General features: G+C 45.1%; 1 protein-coding gene across 2 annotated transcripts in view; it reads right to left on the minus strand.

Annotated features, from left to right (window-relative positions):
- PNISR (PNN interacting serine and arginine rich protein) overlaps positions 1-21,433 on the minus strand; it is a 242,349-nt gene that overhangs the window by 154,592 nt on the left and 66,324 nt on the right. For both annotated transcript variants that reach the window (XM_069235540.1, XM_069235539.1), the window contains exons 4-5: positions 20,089-20,312; positions 3,146-3,338 (exon numbers count right to left, since the gene is read on the minus strand). In XM_069235540.1, the coding sequence (XP_069091641.1) occupies positions 3,146-3,338; positions 20,089-20,312 (417 nt within the window). The remainder of the gene's footprint in view (positions 1-3,145; positions 3,339-20,088; positions 20,313-21,433) is intronic.

The raw sequence follows: 21,433 nt of genomic DNA on the forward strand, positions 1-21,433 counted from the left end.
CCTTTGTCACAGCCCAGCAGGGCACTCCAGCTTAGTGGAGTTGCCCGCCCCCTCCGGCCACGGCCCCCACTTTTGGCGGCAAGGCTGGAGGGAACAAAGAAAGCAACAAGGAGGAGTCACTGGCCAGTCAGGACAGCCCCTAAGGTGTCCTGAGCTGAGGTGACTCTAACTTTTAGAAATCCTCCATCTTGCAGATGGAGGATTCCCCCAATAGGGTTAGGATTGTGACCCCCTCCCCTTGGGAGGAGGCACAAAGAGGGTGTACCCACCCTCAGGGCTAGTAGCCATTGGCTACTAACCCCCCAGACCTAAACACGCCCTTAAATTTAGTATTTAAGGGCTACCCTGAACCCTAGAAAATTAGATTCCTGCAACAACAAGAAGGACTGCCCAGCTGAAAACCCCTGCAGAGGAAGACCAGAAGACAACAACTGCCTTGGCTCCAGAAACTCACCGGCCTGTCTCCTGCCTTCCAAAGAACTCTGCTCCAGCGACGCCTTCCAAAGGGACCAGCGACCTCTGAATCCTCTGAGGACTGCCCTGCTTCGACGACGACAAGAAACTCCCGAGGACAGCGGACCTGCTCCAAAAAGACTGCAACTTTGTTTCAAGAAGCAGCTTTAAAGAACCCTGCAACTCCCCGCAAGAAGCGTGAGACTTGCAACACTGCACCCGGCGACCCCGACTCGGCTGGTGGAGAACCAACACCTCAGGGAGGACCCCCGGACTACTCTACGACTGTGAGTACCAAAACCTGTCCCCCCTGAGCCCCCACAGCGCCGCCTGCAGAGGGAATCCCGAGGCTTCCCCTGACCGCGACTCTCTGAAACCTAAGTCCCGACGCCTGGAAAAGACCCTGCACCCGCAGCCCCCAGGACCTGAAGGACCGGACTTTCACTGCAGACGTGACCCCCAGGAGTCCCTCTCCCTTGTCCCAGTGGAGGTTTCCCCGAGGAAGCCCCCCCTTGCCTGCCTGCAGCGCTGAAGAGATCCCTTGATCTCTCATAGACTAACATTGAAAACCCGACGCTGGTTTCTACACTGCACCCGGCCGCCCCCGCGCTGCTGAGGGTGAAATTTCTGTGTGGGCTTGTGTCCCCCCCGGTGCCCTACAAAACCCCCCTGGTCTGCCCTCCGAAGACGCGGGTACTTACCTGCAAGCAGACCGGAACCGGGGCACCCCCTTCTCTCCATTCTAGCCTATGCGTTTTGGGCACCACTTTGAACTCTGCACCTGACCGGCCCTGAGCTGCTGGTGTGGTAACTTTGGGGTTGCTCTGAACCCCCAACGGTGGGCTACCTTGGACCAAGAACTGAACCCTGTAAGTGCCTTACTTACCTGGTAAAACTAACAAAAACTTACCTCCCCCAGGAACTGTGAAAATTGTACTAAGTGTCCACTTTTGAAATAGCTATTTGTCAATAACTTGAAAAGTATACATGCAATTGAAATGATTCAAAGTTCCTAATGTACTTACCTGCAATACCTTTCAAACAAGATATTACATGTTAAATTTGAACCTGTGGTTCTTAAAATAAACTAAGAAAAGATATTTTTCTATAACAAAACCTATTGGCTGGATTTGTCTCTGAGTGTGTGTACCTCATTTATTGTCTATGTGTATGTACAACAAATGCTTAACACTACTCCTTGGATAAGCCTACTGCTCGACCACACTACCACAAAATAGAGCATTAGTATTATCTATTTTTACCACTATTTTACCTCTAAGGGGAACCCTTGGACTCTGTGCATGCTATTCCTTACTTTGAAATAGCACATACAGAGCCAACTTCCTACAGACTGTTAATGAGAAATACGCTAATTTCAGTTGATGGGCAGTGGAGTAACAAAAATAAAGGTGAAAAGAGTGCTGACGCTGCCCTGGAGAAGTGTGCCTAAATAAAAACACAATACAGTTTTCTGGAAACAGAGATGTGAGACTCTGTAGATACAAAGGCCTTACCGAAGCCCTCCTCTCCTAAAGTGGATCATGACTTCTGCAGGATGCCACCTTAAAGGAATTTCAGAATTCCCTAGAAGTGACCACATAGGTTTCCCTAGGTTGGGACCTTATAATATTGCCTAGGTTTCCCTAGGTTGAGGGGTGTTTTGAATCTGGGCATCAGAAGAAAATTCACTGACTTGCAAATCGATTTTCACCTACACATGGCTCAATTTTACAAATACCTAAAACTTTGAGAATTAAGTCTCCTGCTCCTACCTAACATCAAAGATGTGGTTATGGTCCCAGGGTAAAATCTCATAGCAATCACACTCATGATAGGTAAACTCAATACGATAGTAACAGATTTACAAAGCTCTAGAGTTATCTCCCCCATGGGTCTGACTGGCTGTTGGTGGCAAGGTGGCTGATCAAGCGGGGCAATTTCTGTCTACCACTGAATTACCAGTGTGTTTTCTGACAAAAAATATATTACCAGAATGAGGTTGTGGAAACTCAACAGAGAGCACATGCCTGTGATGTAGCAACTAAACACAGGTACATCCTACACACCATTTGTGGATGCACTGTAATGCAAATCCTCCTGCTATTGTGATGTCCATTAACAGATAACAGATGCTTTTGCCTTCAGTGGGGTTCCAATTTGCTCAAGGCCATCCCATGTATACCCAGATGTTTTAAACAAACAAGTTCTACATGCTCTGTTCTTTGTTTACTATTGCTATTGTTAAAAATAGGTAACAAAAAAACAAAATTGATTAAAAAGCATACAGTCACCAGCCCTACAATAGAAATATTCTGGAAAAACAGTAGCACAAATAATTCTAGATAGCTTGCTACGCGTGGTCAAGCACACTCAGGCTGGCTAGGATGAAACCATAAGATACATAAGCTACAAACACACAAGAAACCAAACTAGAAAAAGTAGACATCTAAAATACCAAAAACAAAAAAGTACAAGGTTTTAAATTACAAATAAAATCCAGCAATGTTGACTAAAAGATTAAATTGTCATAGAGCTTATGCTATTAATTGTTAACTTCAGAAGATTTTTTTAAATCCTTCAATGCAATATATGTACCACACTAAGAACTCAATATTGTGTAAAGAACTTCAAAAAATGCAATGAAAAATGTGTTTATAAAAAAAAAAAAAAAAAGAAGAAGATTTAAACATACCGATTTGTGGAGGTGGCTCTGGTGGTTTCACGGGCACTGGAACAGGAGAACGCTGACGATCCCTAAAAGAGGTCCTTTCTCTGCGATTCTGTGGTGGTGCTGGAGTTACTGGAGGAGCTGGTGGCACTGGAGGTCCGGGCTGCCAGTACGGAGGATGAAAGCCTCCTTGCGGTGGGCCAAAAGAAGCACCATGCTGAAAGCAGAAATTATAGTTTTTTTTCCCCCCACATCAACACAAATGCATTCACTTTAAATCAGTTATTTCTTAAAGAACAAGTTACTTGACTTTGTTAATGCACTTTCTGTTGAATGTTCTTTCTGACTACAGATTCCTCACAATATCGCCAGGCGCCAGACTGGATATGGTAGATTTAAACAACACTTCTGCACACCAATAGGTGGCATCATGTGGCTCCACACTGGCTTTGTTTCGCCCAGAAAGTGACGATGGAGCTGCATACAAATGCCACCCCTGTGAGTCATTGTCAGTTTCTTTTGTGACTTTGAGTCAAACAGACCAGAAACCTCATGACTACAAGTGATTTGAAAGGCGAAGGATTGTCCGTTAACACAAAAAAGGCAGAAAGGACGGACAAATAACTTTTAATGAGACCTACTGCAAATTCTTTCTGTGCTAGAGATAAAGTAGAGGCATTCCATCAATTTGGCCTGTAACGAGTCATCTTAAGGGTGCCACACCAGGCTACAAACTTGTCCTAGCGTCCAGCTTAAGTCAACTTTGTTAAAGGATGCCTGGCAGCAAGGATGACCATCACAGGTTCCGGGAAGAAGAGCAAACAGTCAATCAACGCTGCTCAGTCTTCAAGAATGAAACTGCAGGTTGAGGTGCAAGACCCTGCCCTTTTTCTGGAATAGCAGGTCCTCCTGAAGCAGTAGCCTGATAGTAGGACAGGAGCTCAAGGCCAGAAATTCCAGGTACCACACTCTTCTAGCCAAATCTTGAGGTACTTGGACAACTACAGACCAATTGTTCATGATCTTATAAAAAAATATGGGTAGGAGAGGTAGTGGCAGAAAGCATACAGGAGTCCCAAGCTCCACTCCATTAAGCATGCGCTTCAGGGAGAGCCTTCTTGGAACTTCCATAAGTTCAGACACAGATGCAAAAATATCTAGCCAGAGTTCTCCCCCTGGGTGGAAGATGCCCTGTTTTACCCCAGCGTGTAACTGGCATTCGTGATCCGTCAGGTGCTGCCAGCTGCGTTCTTACACCGTGGTGTTCAATGATCCCACCAGGTGGTTTACAACATAGGAAATGGCCTGATACTCCAGCCAGCTACAGAGATAAACTCCCTCTTGCTGCAGGACCCCACCCTGCCCTACTTGTTGCCTTACCACACAGTGGGGATATTGTCTGTGAGACCCCAAACCACTCTCCCTTTGATGGATGGATGGATGAAAGGTTTTCAGCACCAGGTCAACAGACCACAACTCCAACCAGAGACAGGTCTCTGCCAGAGACCAGCGTTTTCTTTTCTCCCCTTCTCCTGCAAGATCTTCCCATGCAAAATGTAATATTTTCAAGTACAATGATGAGCTGTTCCAACAGCTAAGATGTACAGTGTTGGGCAGCTGCTTCGCCCGCAGCTATGCTAATCTGCATTTGGACTGGTGAGCGGAGAAGGTGCTCAACAAGACAGACATGCAAGAATGGTTTCTTCACAATATGGGTCAGGTACATTGATGATTTGTTCATATGTGAGAAATTACACAGGAGGTTGGGCTCAAGGCACATCTTCAGAGTAGACACAAAGGAACCCAATGGGCTGAACATAGATGAGGAAATGTATACTCACCTATAAAACGCTGCCTGATGCTACCAGCATTTTATTCGATATAGCTAAACCCTGTTTCACTCCTTACAACCAATCCTTATGTGTTTCATTTTTAATTCTAGGAGAGTAAACAAGAGTTTAACTGCTAGCCAGCTGTTAACAAGTGATAAGAAGTGGTATCCACTTTCAAAGGCTAGTCCTATGAGGCATTACACAGCTGAAACAGAATGAACTATGTATTAGTATTTCTTCTAGCAACCAGAACAGTGCTTCAATTTTGGTATTCAGCTCTAATTTTGTCAGACCTGACTGCAAACTGGGGCGTGAATGGCTTGATTTATTTCTTGGTAGCTTTTTTGGCGCCAATATCACAGCTGGAATACTGTTACGAGGACAGCCATTATAATTGGCATGGCATGATTTAGCACTGTACATTAGTTTCACATTTTTCTAGAATAATATGCATACAAATTGAATGCTTCCAGTAATTGCGAAGCTAATGCTGAGATTATATTGCAGAATGCCCACTGGGGCACAACCATCTCCATCCATGCAAATGAGAACATCCCCGTATGAGGTGGCAGGTATTTATTCAGCATGGCTTGTGACGATGCGTTTTTGCACAAGCTTCCTTTTTCCAACGATGGACAAGGCAAAATAGCATCTTAAATTGTCTCACTGTTCATAAGCACTAAGGAAAATGAATGGAACATAAAAACAGGAGAGAGAAAAGAAAGGAGAAGAAGAAAGGATCACTCAGCGAACGGGGATGATTACTAGCCTCTACAATGGGAGCTTCCTGGTGCGCACTTGAGTGGGCATGAACAGTTGCATCCCAGCACCATCATACTTGGGAACCAATGCAGCATGACTTGCAGTGGCGGAGGGTTCCGGCTGGGTCGACATTACCAGCTCTGCAGCAGTTACAGGCTCTTGCTGTACAGCCTGGCCACTGAGGTATAATTCTAGGGGGACCACATATTTTTGAGGCGGGATTTGCCTGCATCAACTCCCAATAGGCAGTCAATAAGCCGCATCCCGGAGCCATCCAGCACGCTGGGGCATCAAACGGCAACCCCAGTACATCACCACTGCCATCAGACACTTTGCCAGTAGAAGTAGGACTGTATTCTGTGTATGCACATCTTGGGGGGTAGGTGGGTGGGGGGAGGATGGGGGTGTCTCTTACATAGCCTAATAGTGCAATGCGCAGTGAGCACCCAGGTGCATAACCAGTGATTTCCTCAAATGCATCAAACATTGTTTGCCAGAAACATAAGGCACACAATGCCCATCGTCAATCAAGCCCATTCTATGCAGTCTTTCCAGAGTACTAATTAATCTATGTGGCTATTTGAAATGGATCATGCGTAACCTGTAACTTGGAAGAAGCGTTTGAGATTGAGTGCAGCACTACTTCGGTGACAGGGGTCACCAGATCAGCGTCCCAAGCCTTCTGGCCGCTAGACACATATGCACCAGTGCATTTTCCTGCATTCTAGCATAAAGTCATGACCAGTCTTCCCAGGGCGGGGTTCGTGAGCGTTGCCTCAAGTACCTGGAATATGGGTGGGGCCGCAGAGAAAGATTCATGAGTCGCCCGGAATGCAGCATGCAGTTGATAGTTTGCAAACGTGTCCAGGACAGTCATACTATGTTTCTGCAGGACCTTCTGTGGTGTGATGAAAGTACCATCTAAATATACTGTACTGATGGGAAATAGCTGCATTTTTTCCTCAGACAATTGTGGGTCCCAACATCAAGTGAAATAGGAAGGAAGGAGTGTCCAAAAGTGGCGCTGAAGGAGAAAATTAGCAGCACATGCGTAAATTCCACACCCAAGCCGTGCAGGCCACATTATCAATCCGAGCCCTAAGCACTTGAGGGGCAAATATAATGCCATATGGAGGGAGCATGGGGCAGCGTGATCGTGTTCAGGTGCCACGTGCATCTGGAATTGCACAGAGCTAAGCCAGTAGTGTACAAACTGTGCCTGGGTGCTGTAGTAGTATACGTCCATATCACCCCTAACCCTCCCTGTTCAAAAGGGAGTACCATTATCGCCCATGCAATTTGAGGATTCCCACCTGCCCAAGCGAGGGAAACCAAGCGCGAGCTGAGCCGTCAGCAGAATACTGCAGCACGGTGAGTGACAGGTTAATAAACAGATATAGAAATTTAGGAAAGATGTGTAGGAAAGTACCCTCTTTTTGGGATGGTTACCCCCACTTTTTGCCTGCTACCAGTGTGCTTAGACTGCTTTCACTGGGATCCTGCTAACCAGGACTCCAATGATTCAATCAAGGAATTTGTAAAGCGCACTACTCACCCCTGAGGGTCTCAAGGTGTTGAGAGGAGGGGGGGGGGGGGGGGGAGGCAGAGAGGGAGGAAGTGCAGCTTCTCCTCGAACAGCCAGATGTTGAGAAGTCTCCTGAAGGTAAGGAGGTCTTTGGTCAGACACAGGTGGGTGGGACTAGTGTTCCACATCTTGGAAGCGAGAATGATCTGCCACGGGTTGTAGTTCTGAGGATGCGTGGGACGGTTGCGAGGGTGAGGTCGGTGAAGCGGAGTTGGCGGGTCGTGATTGTGATTGTGCTCGCTCCCTCCAAATGTTGTTACCTTGGACCTTTGTGCACCCCACAATTGGCATACCGTTGTCCCCTTTCAAGTCCCTAGTATATGATCCTTAGGTACCCAGGGCACTGGGACAACAGTGGTTCCCCATGGGCTTCAACATGTACTATGCCAACCACAGGAGCCAATGCAAAATGTGTCTGCAGGCCTGCTATTGCAGCCTACGTGAAAAGGTGCATGCACCCTTTCACCACAGGTCACTACACCCGGTCACTGTGAGTCACTCCCGCGGTAGGCCCTTCCCCCTGCATGAACAGAGGTGCTCCTACGAACTCCAGTTCCATTGCACTGGACTTCGTAAGTGCAGCAAAGCCAATTTACCAGTGTACTGGACACAGTGTCCAGCTACATAAATGTAACTCCAAACCTGGACCTGGTCGATATCAAACATGTCTGAATCATATCCCAATACTAATGCCAGTATTGTTTGTATGATTCCTGTTCCCTGCTCTGGCGCAAAACTGGACAACAGAAAGGGAAGGGACCACTCCCCTGTCCATCACCAACCCAGGTGCCCAAAGCTCCTCCAGATGGCCCCTTGATTCTGCCATCTCAAATTTAAGGTGGGCAGAGGCCTCTCAGAGCATCTGAGTGGCCAGGTCATTGCAGGTGACGTCACAGCTCTCTCCTGATAGGTGGTCATCTGGCTGGGTGATCAATAGCCCTCCCAGGGCTATTTAGAGTCCCCCTCTTGGGTGGGTCCTCGGATTCAAAGTGCAAGACTCCAGCAGGAATCCTCTGCATCATTTACTTTGACTTCTGGCCACTGGAACTGCAACTGGACTCCACAGGAACCTACAATCTGCAGCTACAACAACGACACTGCTCTGCAACATTGTTTCTCCGGCTCCTTCCATCAACTGCAACCTTTCCTCAGCTGTGCATCCTCTGAGGGAAGCAAGTCTTCAGCCTGCACAAGAAGCAATAAGGAATTTCCCTTGGAGTGAAGGAGTCACTCCCCTGCATCCACAGACACTAAATGTAACGACAACCGGCTGGCATGGACCTCCTCTCATCCTGAGCTGCATGTATCCTACATCACAAGTGGTAGTCTGGAGTGGTCCCCTTGGTCATCTCTACCAGCTGTCCAACTCTGGTGAAGGTAAGCCTTTGCCTTCCCACGCAGGACAGTACTACTGTGCACCGCGTCGCTTGCGGCTACCAATGCTTGCTGGCATCTCCTCCAAAGGATCTTCAGGCTCTGTGTAGTCCCAGCCCCCAGCACTCTTCTCTGCGACGCACAGCCCTCTGCGTACTGCTCATGCGACGTAGGACCTCTCCTAAGGTGTGTTGTGTGGGCCTCACTGTGACTCCTAGACTCCATGCCTGTGGGTCTTCTGTTGGGGCTGCCTCGTCTTCTTTGGACTCTCTGCACTGCGGAGGGTCGCCTGGGACTCCGCTGTGGGTTGAGTACCCGTTGGACCATGCTGGTCGCCGATAGCGCCACTTTTCCACCAAACGCGACATTTGCCTTTGCCTAGGCTTGTTGGTGGTTTTCCCACACCACAGACCGACTGCAATCCTTTAATCCAGCGTGGAATGTCACCTGCATCACCTAGGAACTCTTCATCTGCTCTAGTGCTGCATTGCTGACCGTCTTTGTCTCATTGGACACTCGAATGTGCACTGGACTCGGTCCCAGGATCCACCTTTGCTTTCTTGCAGTCTTGTCTGGGTCTTGCAATATCCTTTTCTGAAGTCCTTTGAGTTGGTTTGGGGAAAACCAGTAACTTACCTCTTTCTTCCTGGTCGCGGGGGGCATTCTGGTACTTACCTTAGGAGTTTCCTAGTTCCTCCAGCTCCCCTCTACCAATTCCACTTCCTTGGCTGGGGAGCACACCTTCATATTCCATTTATTTAGTATATGGTTTGGTACCCCCTCCCCCCCCAGGCTTTCAGTATATTGCTTTTCACTGTTTTCCATTGCCTTTCATGCCCATTTCTGATAACTACTGTACATGCAATAGTGTGTTTACTTACCTCCTATTGGAGAATTGCCTATCTAGTAATTTAGTATTTGTGTCACTAAAATAAAGTACCTTTATTTTTGTAACATTGTGTGTTTTTTTCATGTGTGTAAGTGCTGTGCGACTGTAATTGGAATGGCATGAGCTCTGCATGTCTCCTAGATAAGCTTTGGCTGCTCATCCACAGCTACCTCTAGAGAGCCCGTCTTCTACACACACTGGGATACCTGGACCTACTGTAAGGTGATAATACCTTAGGTATTCACCACACACCAGGTCAGCTTCCTACAGTAGAATGTAGTGGTTTAAGGGCCTTAGGTCCAGAATGGACCCGAGAGAGACATCTTTTTTGGGAATGAGAAAGTATAGGGAGCATATGGCCCCTTTGAGAAGAAGGATTGTATCTCCTTTAAAAAGAAGAAACACCCTCCGTAACATTTGCTGCCTGGCATATGTGCTACTTGACCCACAGCTCAGAAACTACCAATATACCCTAGCCTTTCTAGATACTGAACAGGCCTTTGACTCCCTCAACTGAGACTATGCCTGGTCTGTGCTGGAAAACAAGCAATTGGGCCATTGATTTATTAAATGGATCAAACTACTGTATACTCAGTCCAGAGTTAGGGTTTGCAATGGTGGCTATGTTTCAGATGCAATTCAACTAAAGAGAGGTACCAGGCAAGGGTGTCCAGTGTCTACCCTAATATTTGCAATTGAACCCCTAGCATGCAGGCTCATCCAAGTTCTAAAGGGATGGGGAATTCGGGTGGGCCCTAAAAAGCATACAGTTTCCCTGGATTCAGGCGATGCTCAGATCTACCTCCGGTGTTCCGATGTATCGGTTCCCGGTGTTATGGACCAATTTAGGGAGGTGCCCTGCCTACGGGTCAACACAATTAAGCCAACCTTGTTACCGCTCAGACTACTGACAAGTAAACCCCTCAAAAGTCCCCACAGAACTGAACTTCCATGGGTGATATATAAAATCAAGTATTTAGGCCTGTATGTAATGCAAGAACAGGAACTGTTCTGTAAAAATAATATGGGGGAGAGTTGTTCCTGGATTCCGGTCTTCCATACGCTTCTGGAACACCCTTTGGCTTTCCCTGATGGGGAAAATAGCTCTCATGAAGATGCTCCTCTTACCCAGATGTCTATACAGGCAGGGCTCCTACTATGAAATCCCCAAAAAAGTGTTCCAAGAGCTGGATATGCTCTTAGGGGAACCTTTATGGCATAGTAAAAGATGCCAGGTTAGTTTAGCCGCCCTTTAGAGAGAGTGGGCAAGTGGTGGCTTGGACATTCCGAATTTAGAACTATACTACTTTGCGGCCCATCTACAGCATGCCATCTCCTGTCTCGATGGGGAGTGGAATTGGGAGAGACATCTTTTAGAGGAGTCCCATGATGGACACCAAAAAGGTGAACTCCTGATGGTGGGAGCAGGAATACCCCAAAACTTCCCGCATTTAACAGGCCTAATGGGTCGTATATGGCCTTAGATTTAGGTATCTGGATAATCTCTCCTTTCAGACGTAAAGCCCAAGTGATTACAGGAGGCACAGACAACCTTTCACTTAGGCGGGGGGGAAGTTCCATCAATATGGCAATAATATGCCACGTCAATTATGGCCTACATTCCCGATGCACCAGATCTCACCGTTACTATGGTCAATATCTTGGCTATAGCAGGGGGACGACAATCCTATGTCAAGTGGTGGCTAAAAGATGCATCGTCATACATTGGCTCAGCCCTCGTCCCCGACAAACACAGCCTGGAGAGCTGATCTCCTAGAGCGGGCGAATACAGAGGCACACCTGAGGAAAACTACGACTGATGTGAAAGCGGAAGAGGCATTGATAGCCTGGGCAGCCATGACCCATGCACTATTACATAACGGCCAAGACTCCATATTGCAGCTAGACTCATACAGTGATTAAACTACTGAGGACATACAACTATATTTACATTTACATTTTATAGGCTTACTCTTATTCAGTAATAAAGACACTGAAGGGGGGGGGAGGGCGGTATTTGCATCTCCTATGGCACTAAATAGTCAAGATCGTGGGGCTGGTAGGGGGGACTACGAACTGCAGTGAGCATGTAATGTTATGGTCTGGTGTTATCAAGTTTGAGATTTGTTTAATTGTCAAGAAGGTATTGTATAAATGTCATCTTATGATCCATCTTATATGTATTTGATCCTGATACATTGTAGGCACAGAAATGTTAAATGACAAAGAAATTCTTTAAAAAAAAAATAATAATAATAATAAGGTGTTCTTGAAAGCGTGAGGGGGAATGTTTGGAGGAGTGGTAATGAGTACCAGACACTAACCATGTTGGTAATGAAAATGACCCATTGATCCGAAGTGATGTTCACCCATTGTGCATGGAAATGTTGAAGTCGTCCCCCCACAGGAGGGAAGTGGGTAGTGCAAAACTACTCCTGCAGGTTAAGAAGTCATTTCATTTTGCAGGGTGAATCTTTTCTGGATTCACATGCTGTGCTGTGCATTGATTTTGTGGCAGTATTTGATCTTGAGGTGGTTGGGGTGAAGATGAGCTTACATTTGTAAATAAATGTTTTAAAACTCTTTGTCCGACTTAAGCTTCCTTGTTCATTTAAGTATCAATACAATAACGTCTTGGGAATGTGTGAAGTGATGACCAAGTAGCCCCCGTGAAAACATCCTGTAGTGGTATATTTGCCAGAAAATCTATAGTTGCTCCTTTTTGGTGTGTTGAGTGTGCTTTTGGTTTGGAATTTAATGTTGCTCCTGCATTTAAGTGACATAATTGAATTGTATGCGAGATCCATTTACTTTTGTTACTGGTTTGCCATTATTGCGGTCAGCAAATGACGCAAATAGGTGTTTTGTTTTCCTGCCTGAAAGGTTTTTTTTATTTTATATAGTACATCACTGCTCTCTTGCATCAAGAGCGTGCATCACTCTTTCTGCTTGGTTTTTGGGTTCTTGGAAAAAACTTGGAATTTGGATTGACTGATTCATGCAAAAATGTCTAGCAACTTTGTTTATGAAGTAAGAGTCTTCCTCCTGACTATATTGTCCTTGTAGATTTAAAGGTAAGGTTCCTGAATAGTGAGTGCTTGTAGTTCACTCACTCTGTGAAGTGATGTCATTGCTACTAGAAAGGATGTTTTTAGCTTGAGCATTTTTAATGATTCCTTGTGAAGAGGCTCAAAGGGTTTCCTCATTAGTTGGATTAGTACCAGGTTTAAGTTCCATGTTGGAGAAGGCAGCCTTCTAGATGGTGCTATCTTTTCTGCTCCCTCTAAGAATCTTTTAATTACTGGCGATGTAAAGAAACCTCTTCCTATATGGCCTCTTGTATAGGCACGATAGCTGCTAAATGTACTTTTAGGGAAGCATATGTTAACTCGCAATCTAGAAGATGTGTAAGTGTTGCCTACGTTTTCAAAAGCCATGCTGCTAAACTGTAACTCTCTGGTTCTGAATGGAGAACTCTCCTCCCTTTCATTGACAACAGGTCTTGAAGCATAGGCAATTTATGGAGGTTTCCTTGTGCCATTACTATTAGTTCAGCATACCAAGTCTGTCTCGCTCACTGAGGGGGAATAGGGAAAAGTGTCATCTTGTCCTGTTTGCACTTGTTCATTACTCTGCGTAACAGTGGTATCGGGGGGAAAAGAGTATGCAACTATCCCTGACCAGCTTTTAAACAGGGCATTCCCCATCGACTGGTGTTGTGGATGTCTGGATGGGTAATGTTGGCATTTTGCATCTGCCTGCGTTTAAAAAAAATCTTGGTGTACCCCAACATTTGAGTACTGCTTGATTGAATTCCCATTCCTGGGAAAATGATGCTTACCTGCTTAGTTTGTCCGCTTCAACACTGTCTTTCCATGTGAGATGAACTGTTGACAGGCAAATCAGTCTGATTTGTCCCCTTCCACATCTCTTGTGCTAGTTTTAATAGAACAAAGAATTGAGTTTCACCTAGTTTGCTGATGTAAAACATTGTTGTAGTATTGTCTGTTTGGGTTTTCCCCACAGCTCTTTCTGAAAGGATAGGAACACAATTTTCAGTTCCAGGACATTGATATGCTGTACTGCATCTTGTTCCATCTATATAACACTGACCTTGAGTGAGCCCATATGCGCTCCCCAATCAATGTGTGAGGAGTCTGTGATAATAGTCACTGTAGGAGTTGGTTGTGTATATGGTCTTCCTTCTGTTGAATGTTTCCTGTTATACCACACCATTTCCTCCTGATTTGTTTGCAAGACGACCACTAGATCCTCCCAACTCCCTGTAGCTTGTGACCATAGGTTTTGTGGCCATTCCTGAATTGGTCTCATATGTAGCCTTGCATATGGAATGAGAGGGATGCATGAGGCCATCTTTCCCAGAATTTTCCCCCAAATCCTCGCTGTCAGTCTGTCCCCTCTGGTAAAGATGAGTTTTGTGAAGTACTGACACTACCCTCTTTCAGCATAGATATGCCTTTGCCTTTATCAAGTTGATTCTAGCCCCTAGAAAGACCTTTTCTTGCTTTGGCTATATTGATGATTTTTCTGTAATTATTGAAAAACCTAGACTGAACAGTGTTGTCATAACCTTTTTTATGTCTATATTGCATTTGCCTAATGAACTTGCTCTTGCCAACCAGTGTCTATGTAAGGGTAACGAGAATCCCTTGTCTTCTTAGGTTTACTGCCACTGTTGTTAGGCATTTTTACACTCTTGGTGCTGACTTTATTCTGAAAGCCAGCACTTGGAATTGGTAATGACTCCTGTTGACTACAAATTGCAATAATCTTTTGTGATTGCAATTTATTTGGATGGGTAAATAGAGGTCGTTCAAGTCTATGGTCACTATGCAATCCCCCTTTTGAATCTGTGGTATTACCCCCTGCCGTGTTGTCATCTTTAATTTTGGTGTCTTTATAAGCTTGTTCATAAATCGTAGATCCAGAATCAGATGTAGTGTTCTGCCCTGTTTTGGTATGAGGAAATATGCGGAGTAATTTCCTTGAATGATTTTCTTCTGGGGCACCTTTTCTATTGCTCTTTTTCCCAGCAACTCATCTGTTTCCTTCAGCAGACGGGATGTTTCTTCCTTTCAGTGGACTGTTTTCCTTGGTCTTGTTGACAGAGGTATTCTGATCAGTTCTATGCAATATTCATACTTCATATTTAAGATCCAAACTGTCTGTCCTTTCCTTCCTCCACTCCTGAAGGACATTTTCCCCCCTTCTTCTTACTGGTGTTGTGTGTGAGAAGTCTTAATGTAGTGCTGAGTCACTTTCTGGCAGGGGCTGCTACTCCCCTATGAGGTTGTGCTCTTCCTTGTGCATGTCCCCAAAAAGGACTGTTGTCCTTGAATCTGAAACTGCCAGTGTTAAGGTGCTGGCTGGGATTGGCTTGCTCCTTGAAACCCCTATTCAAAAGAGGTATTAGAGACGTTAACTCTTCCTACCAGTCTTCTGAATGGAGTGGTTCCTCTTCCTAGGTTTCCCGTAATTTGAAGGGCTTCCATTAATTTAGCGGTTTCATTGTCTTTCTTCAGCTGTTGTAATGTTTAATTTACAGAACTGCTGAACAGTTGTTCTACATTGAACAGGGTGTTAATGATGTTTGCCCAAAATTCTGGTTTAAAATCAGACACCCTCAACCATGCATGGAGTCTCATTGTTGGTCTCACCATCATTTGTCAGGTAGCCATATCAGCTGCATCTAATGCTGATTTGAGGCACGTATTGGCTATGCTTTTACCCTCTTCAGCCAGTGCAGCAGCTCTATACCTTTTTAGGGAAATGCATCATTAGCTCTGCCATTTCATCCCACTGCTGGTATGCGTACCTATTTAGCAGTGCGCGTTCGAGTTGCCAATTCTCCACTGATTTGCTAATCCTCTTTCAAGTGTCCTGCTGATTAAATTCATCCTTTTACTTTCCTTGCCTTGAGGTGGACCAGATGTAATGGGGATGTTTTCCCTTTTTCTTACCGCAGCTACCATGATCGAGCCAGCTGGGACTGTTCCTCTTATGTATAGGGGATACTTGGACAAATGTATATATTTATTCTCTGCTCTTGGTGTCAGCACTCTGCACATTGCAGGCTTCTTAAAAGCCTCTCTACCATGATTCAAAATGCTTGGTAGTATTGGCAAAAACTGTTCTTTTGTTACCCACTGCCCCCTCTCGGGGCCTCTAAGGGCTGCAGCATGTACTGTGACACTCTAATGGACCTCTCACCAAACACATGCACACTGCAGCTTGTGTGTGTGTTGGTGGAGAGAAAAAGGTAAACTCAACGTGATATTCCTTTTTTGGGTGCCGTGCCCACAAACTGCTGACTGTGGCATAGGTAAGCCACTCCTCTAGCAGGCCTTACAGCCCTAAGGCAGGGTCCACTAAAGCACAAGTGAGAGCATAGCTACATGAGCAATATGCCCCTACAATGTCTAAGTCTATTCTTAGACCCTGGAAGTGCAGTGTAGCCATATTGAGTACAGGGCTTGGACGTTTGTCATTACCAACTCCACAGCTCCAAGATGGCTTCACTGAATGCTGGGAAGTTTCGTATCAAGTTTCTCAGCTCAATAAGCCCACACTGATGCCAGTGTTGGATTTATTGAAAAATGCACACAGAGGGCTTAAACGGGTTGAGGGCCTTTGTACTCTCAGGGGTCATGGACAAAGCCTGCTCTGGGTGGAGGTACTTCACACCGCCCCCACACCCCCCCTCCCATATCCCCTGCAGGAAGAGCAACACTTGGCAGTGAGCCTCAAAGGCTCCTGCCCTTTGTTCTGCTGCCTCAGGGCACTCCCACTAGTGGAGATGCCTGCCCCTCCGGACCAAGCCCCACTTTAGTCAGCAGGTCCAGCAGGATAATTAGTACACAACAGGAGGAGTGTCCACCCCAGCTGGCACCACCCCTAGGGCAGAGCAAAGTTGAACCCCTCCTGGCAGAATCCTTCATCTTCTTTTTGGAGGAAGATAGCCAATAGGATTAGGAATGTGCCCCTCACCACAAAGGGAATGGGCAAAGGAAGTGTGTAGCCATCCTCAGGGTCAGCAGCCATTTGCTACTGCCCTCTGACCCTGTAATGCCCCTAAATCAAGTATTTAGGGGCACCCCTGAACTTTGCTCTTCAGATTACAGGAGATCTAAAGGAGTAAAAGAACTGAATAGGCGCTCCAGCAGTGAAGCCTCCAGACACAACTGACTTGGCCCCAGCCCTACCGGCCTGTCTGCAGCTTCAAGACTCCTGCTACAAAAAGGCGACGCATCCTGCAGGATGAGCAACCTTTACAAACCCCCAGGACGGCTTTCCTGCCCAAGGACCATGAACTCCAGAGGACAGCAACCCTGTCCACAAAGGAACCTCCAAAAATGACTCCAGAATCCGCAAGTCCTGCCCACTCTGCGCCCGGTGCCCACGGCCCAAAACCAGGTGAACCACCGGTCTAGAGAAGGTCCCCAGGCGATTGTGACCTGGGGTCTACTCTGGGTTCATCCCTCCTGACCAACACGACGACGCCTGCAGCCTAAATCCAGAGGATTCCCCACACCTAAGGTACCCCTGTACTTGCAGCCCCCTGGCCTTGGGGGACCCAACTGACGGTCCAGCAACATCCAGTGGGCTTTCTACTTACCTGTACAGCCGTTGGGCTTCTTCAGCCGACTCCCTGGAACAAGCCTGCAGTCTCTTTGTGACCCCGGTGGGTTTCTCCAATGAAAAGCACTGGGCGCCCAACGCTGTGTTTGCACCCTGCACCTTGCCACCCCTGGGCCACTGAGGATGTGTGTTTAGTGATAACCTGTGGACTCCCCCACCCCAACTGTTGATCTAAACCCACCAGCACTGTGCCCTGAAGTTGCTGGTACTACCTGCAACCCAAGTACTTGCCCGCAAACTGTGCTGATACTTTTCCTCCCTAGGACGGCATTGCTTTCTAGTGTGTACTTCTGATATTGAAAAGTATTACTTAACTGAAAACTATCTTATCTGTAACAAACAAAGGGCATTTGATACTTGAAAGTGACTTACCTGCAACAAAGATCCTTTTGGTTCTAGAAATAAAGTAACAAAGTATATTTTTTTGATATATAAACATTGGCCTTGAGTTAATCATTGAGTGTGTGCCTCATTCTTGACTGTGTGTGTAGAACAAATGCTTAGCACTACCCTGAGTTAAGCCTAACAGCTCGACCACACTACCACAAAAGAGAGCATTAGTATTTACATTATTCTCTGTAAAGCCTATGGGGAACCACTGGACTCTATGCACACTATAGCTTACTTTGGTATAGTATATACAGAGTCAGCTTCCAACACAGACGATCTAAGAGTGACTACGGCCAGTCACATCTGGGTGCGCACTTAACAGCTAACCATGGGTGACTCACTAAAGGCTGAGGGGCTCCCTATAGCCAGTAGACAAAATACAAGGGGCTGTAAGATCTGGAAGGGGTTATGAGGGATACCAGGGAAGTCCTTGGAGAAGACAGCAGTCCCAGGACCAGTCTTCTACCCCACTGAGAATGCCAATGTCCCCAAATCTCTGTTCAGCATACACCATTGGGAAAGGATTCTCCTACCCGTTTCACCAACACACTCTCAAGACCAAAAAGGCATGTATTAGATGCCTGTCCCTTTCCACCCCAAGCCCTACATACCTGCCAGCACACACTGCTGAGTCAGGATATTAAAGTAGATTCTGGCCATGACTGCCTGCTTATCAAACTGAAAAGGTTGAATTGTTTTCATCATGCTGTACCTGTTTTGTAGTGTGTTAAGAAAAACTGTACTGTTCGGTTTGTTCTGCTGGTTTTGTGGTAACATTTGGAGGGCAGGACTGAAGTATGCACTACTGAATATTATGTTTTGTTTTAGCTATCTTTGAGTTTAGCTGAAACCAATAGCCCTAAACATCTGATGTGTCTCGCCAGCATAATTCAACATCACCCACTTTAATACATTCATGTGGGGTGGGTGAGTTAGAACTCAAGGGGGACTCAGAATAAAAGCGCGAAAGACCACTGCCTTAGGTGTGCAATAGCCATTCAAGAAACATTTTGCACATTTGCTAAGCATTCAAAGGCTGCTTCTTTCATACATTGATTTCGGTGGGTGGCAAAGTAGGTCGATTTAGAGAAATGATTATAAATCTTACAAATGCCTGTTTATGCATTCTCAAATTCCCAAATTAAGTTTAGAATAGGGGTCAGTTAATAATAGAAGCACATACAAAAAAAAAATTAAATTATATTTTTTCAGATGCTAGATTAATAATCTCCAAATGCTAGAATAATAAATCAGTGAACATTTTCCCACTTCCCAACCGGACTTCACCAGGAGAGGATATGCTAATTAAAATGACTCCAAACTGACTCTTAGGTGTTGTACTGCTCCAAGATGAGGATCATTTGTCATTTCACTAGGCATCTGATTTTCTCTCTTCTCAGGTGCCACAAAACACGAAATAAAGGCCTTGTGGATTTTGCTATTCTAGAAGAAAAATAACGAGCTACTACAGCTCTTCTTTAACAGAGGGCACATACAACTCAGACATTATTAAAACCTTTCAGTATAAGTTCAACTGTCTTTTAGATCACTTTGGGCCAGATGTACAAAAAAAATAGTTTGCGATTTCCCAATAGCAATTTTTTCCGATTCGTTAGTAGAAAATCACAAACTGTGATGTGTCTCAGACACTGTCTGCAATTCCCAAATGGGTGGCAAGGGACCTACCTCATTAATATTCATGAGGCAAGTAGCAATTTGCAAACCTTTTGGGAATGACCACAATCACAGGGGTCTGCAGACCACCATGTCTGTTGTTGTTTTTTCAATCAAGCATTTTTTTTGTATTGTGGCCCGCTTTCCTTAAAGGAAAACGTGCTGCATTACAAAAAGTTAAATTACGTTTTCTTTTCATTTTTAAAGAGTAGGCAGTGGTCCGTGTAACCACTGCCTGCTCTTAAAATGTTTTCACCCATATACACAAAGGGGAAGGGGTTCCTTAGAGATCCCTTCCTGTTGGCAAATGTGTTACTGCCTCCTCTACGGAATCAATAAATTATGCATGTCTTGCAACCGCATTCCTGTCGCAAATCATTCATACATACCAGCGCTATGGTATTAGAAAGGGACACCCTAAACACACCCACTCTTAATACCGAATCGCAATAGCAAAATGTGATTTAGTAACAAGTTACTGAGAGGCATTTTGCCTTTTGTACATGGCAAAACGCAAACAGCCCAAACCAGTAAAATGCTTCGAACATCTGGCCCTGGGATAGTAACAAACTGTGCCAAAAAAAGCCGACAAAGTCAAACTATTGCTATCATTTAAAAACTTGAACCATGTGATGCAGGTTTGAGGTTCGGCTTGTTCATTCCCATCAATGACTTCATTCAGTTACAAAACAAACATTAAATTTGACAGAATCACTGGAAATGTGTATTTTGTATTGAAATAGTGATCACAAACAGGAACATAAAGCGAAAAATAGTCATAAAATCAGATTATGTCTCTCACTTGGTAATCAAACTGGTTCACTGGTGCCATTCCAAAATTATCAGGAGGGCCTCCAAAACTGTGATTGTTCTGATTAAACATGTGTCTACTGTCAAGTGAAAATTCCCCGCTGTCCTGGCTGTTGCTGTCCTCAGTCATAGGTACAAGGTCCATTGGACCAGGAGCAGGCGGTATCCACTGCTGCTCAGGAGGAGGATGAGGGGGCTGGTGGTGCATTTCCCACTCTGTACAAAGAAAGGCAAACCATAATCTGTGAAAATGACACAAACATCGCCAAAATCATCAAATGTTAATTGCATATAAAATGACGCCCTTGTAAATGGCACAGCTTCTAGCATGTAAATAAACAAAGATAAATCATTACAATTGCCACTGGGTGTATTTCCATTTCGCAATATGGACATGCTACCCGTGTCGCCAATTCCATAGGAAGAACCTAGGAGTCAGAGACACAGAAATATACACACACTGCAGCCACCAACCGGTCCGTATTTTAGTATGTGCACAAAATTTTAAATGCAATAATTTGTATATAGAAGATTATAAAAGCGGTATATCTTTTTAAACTTCAGTGGTATTTGGTTGTGTTGTATTTGATAAACTGTTGTGAAATTATATAGATTGACGAGTAAGTGTTTGCCTGTAAGATTATTTCTTTTCCTAGGGGAAAGTGTTTTGGGCTTTTGGCAATTGATCTGCCAAGTGCCACCCACTTCGGAGTTGCTAAACACATTGCTGGACGTCTTTATTTGCCAGAAAAGAATAACAGGGAAATCGGAAATGGCACCAGTAGCAACAACCCACCCATTAAACAAATGAGTTTGTGACAGAGGGAATACAAATAAATGATGGGGAAAGCACTACAACTAGTAAGAAAGATATCCAGTATTTACCAGATTATTAGTGCTAATGGCCCCTGTTTAGTGCAAGGAGCATCTTGGTGCTATAAAGAGTACCTGCACACACTACTTGGACAGCAGGAAAAGAAGGATGATCAATTTAGCATAACAGTTTTTAAAGCTTTCTTGAAAAGAAAACCGGTTTTGATCCTTGAGCACATGGTCGATATGCCAGAATGATTTCTCTGCAGCTCAAGCTAATTTAATACAGCTGAGAGGAGTTAGATCGTCCCTCCAGAAAAATTGTTTGAAAACCTCTTCTTGTGAAACATGAGTTACCGGAAACACAAAAGACTTAGGGCATGTAGTATGCTGCCTTCAACAGAACCCAGTATTTTACTGGAAATAAAAAAAAACGTTTCCCATCACAAAAAAAAAATTCTAACACCTGCCACAATCTAAATGGCAAAATGTTGGATGTGCTGCAATTTTGGTAGTGGATATCT

Source organism: Pleurodeles waltl, chromosome 5, assembly GCF_031143425.1.
Source record: "Pleurodeles waltl isolate 20211129_DDA chromosome 5, aPleWal1.hap1.20221129, whole genome shotgun sequence".
In the NCBI taxonomy this organism is placed as follows: domain Eukaryota; kingdom Metazoa; phylum Chordata; class Amphibia; order Caudata; family Salamandridae; genus Pleurodeles; species Pleurodeles waltl.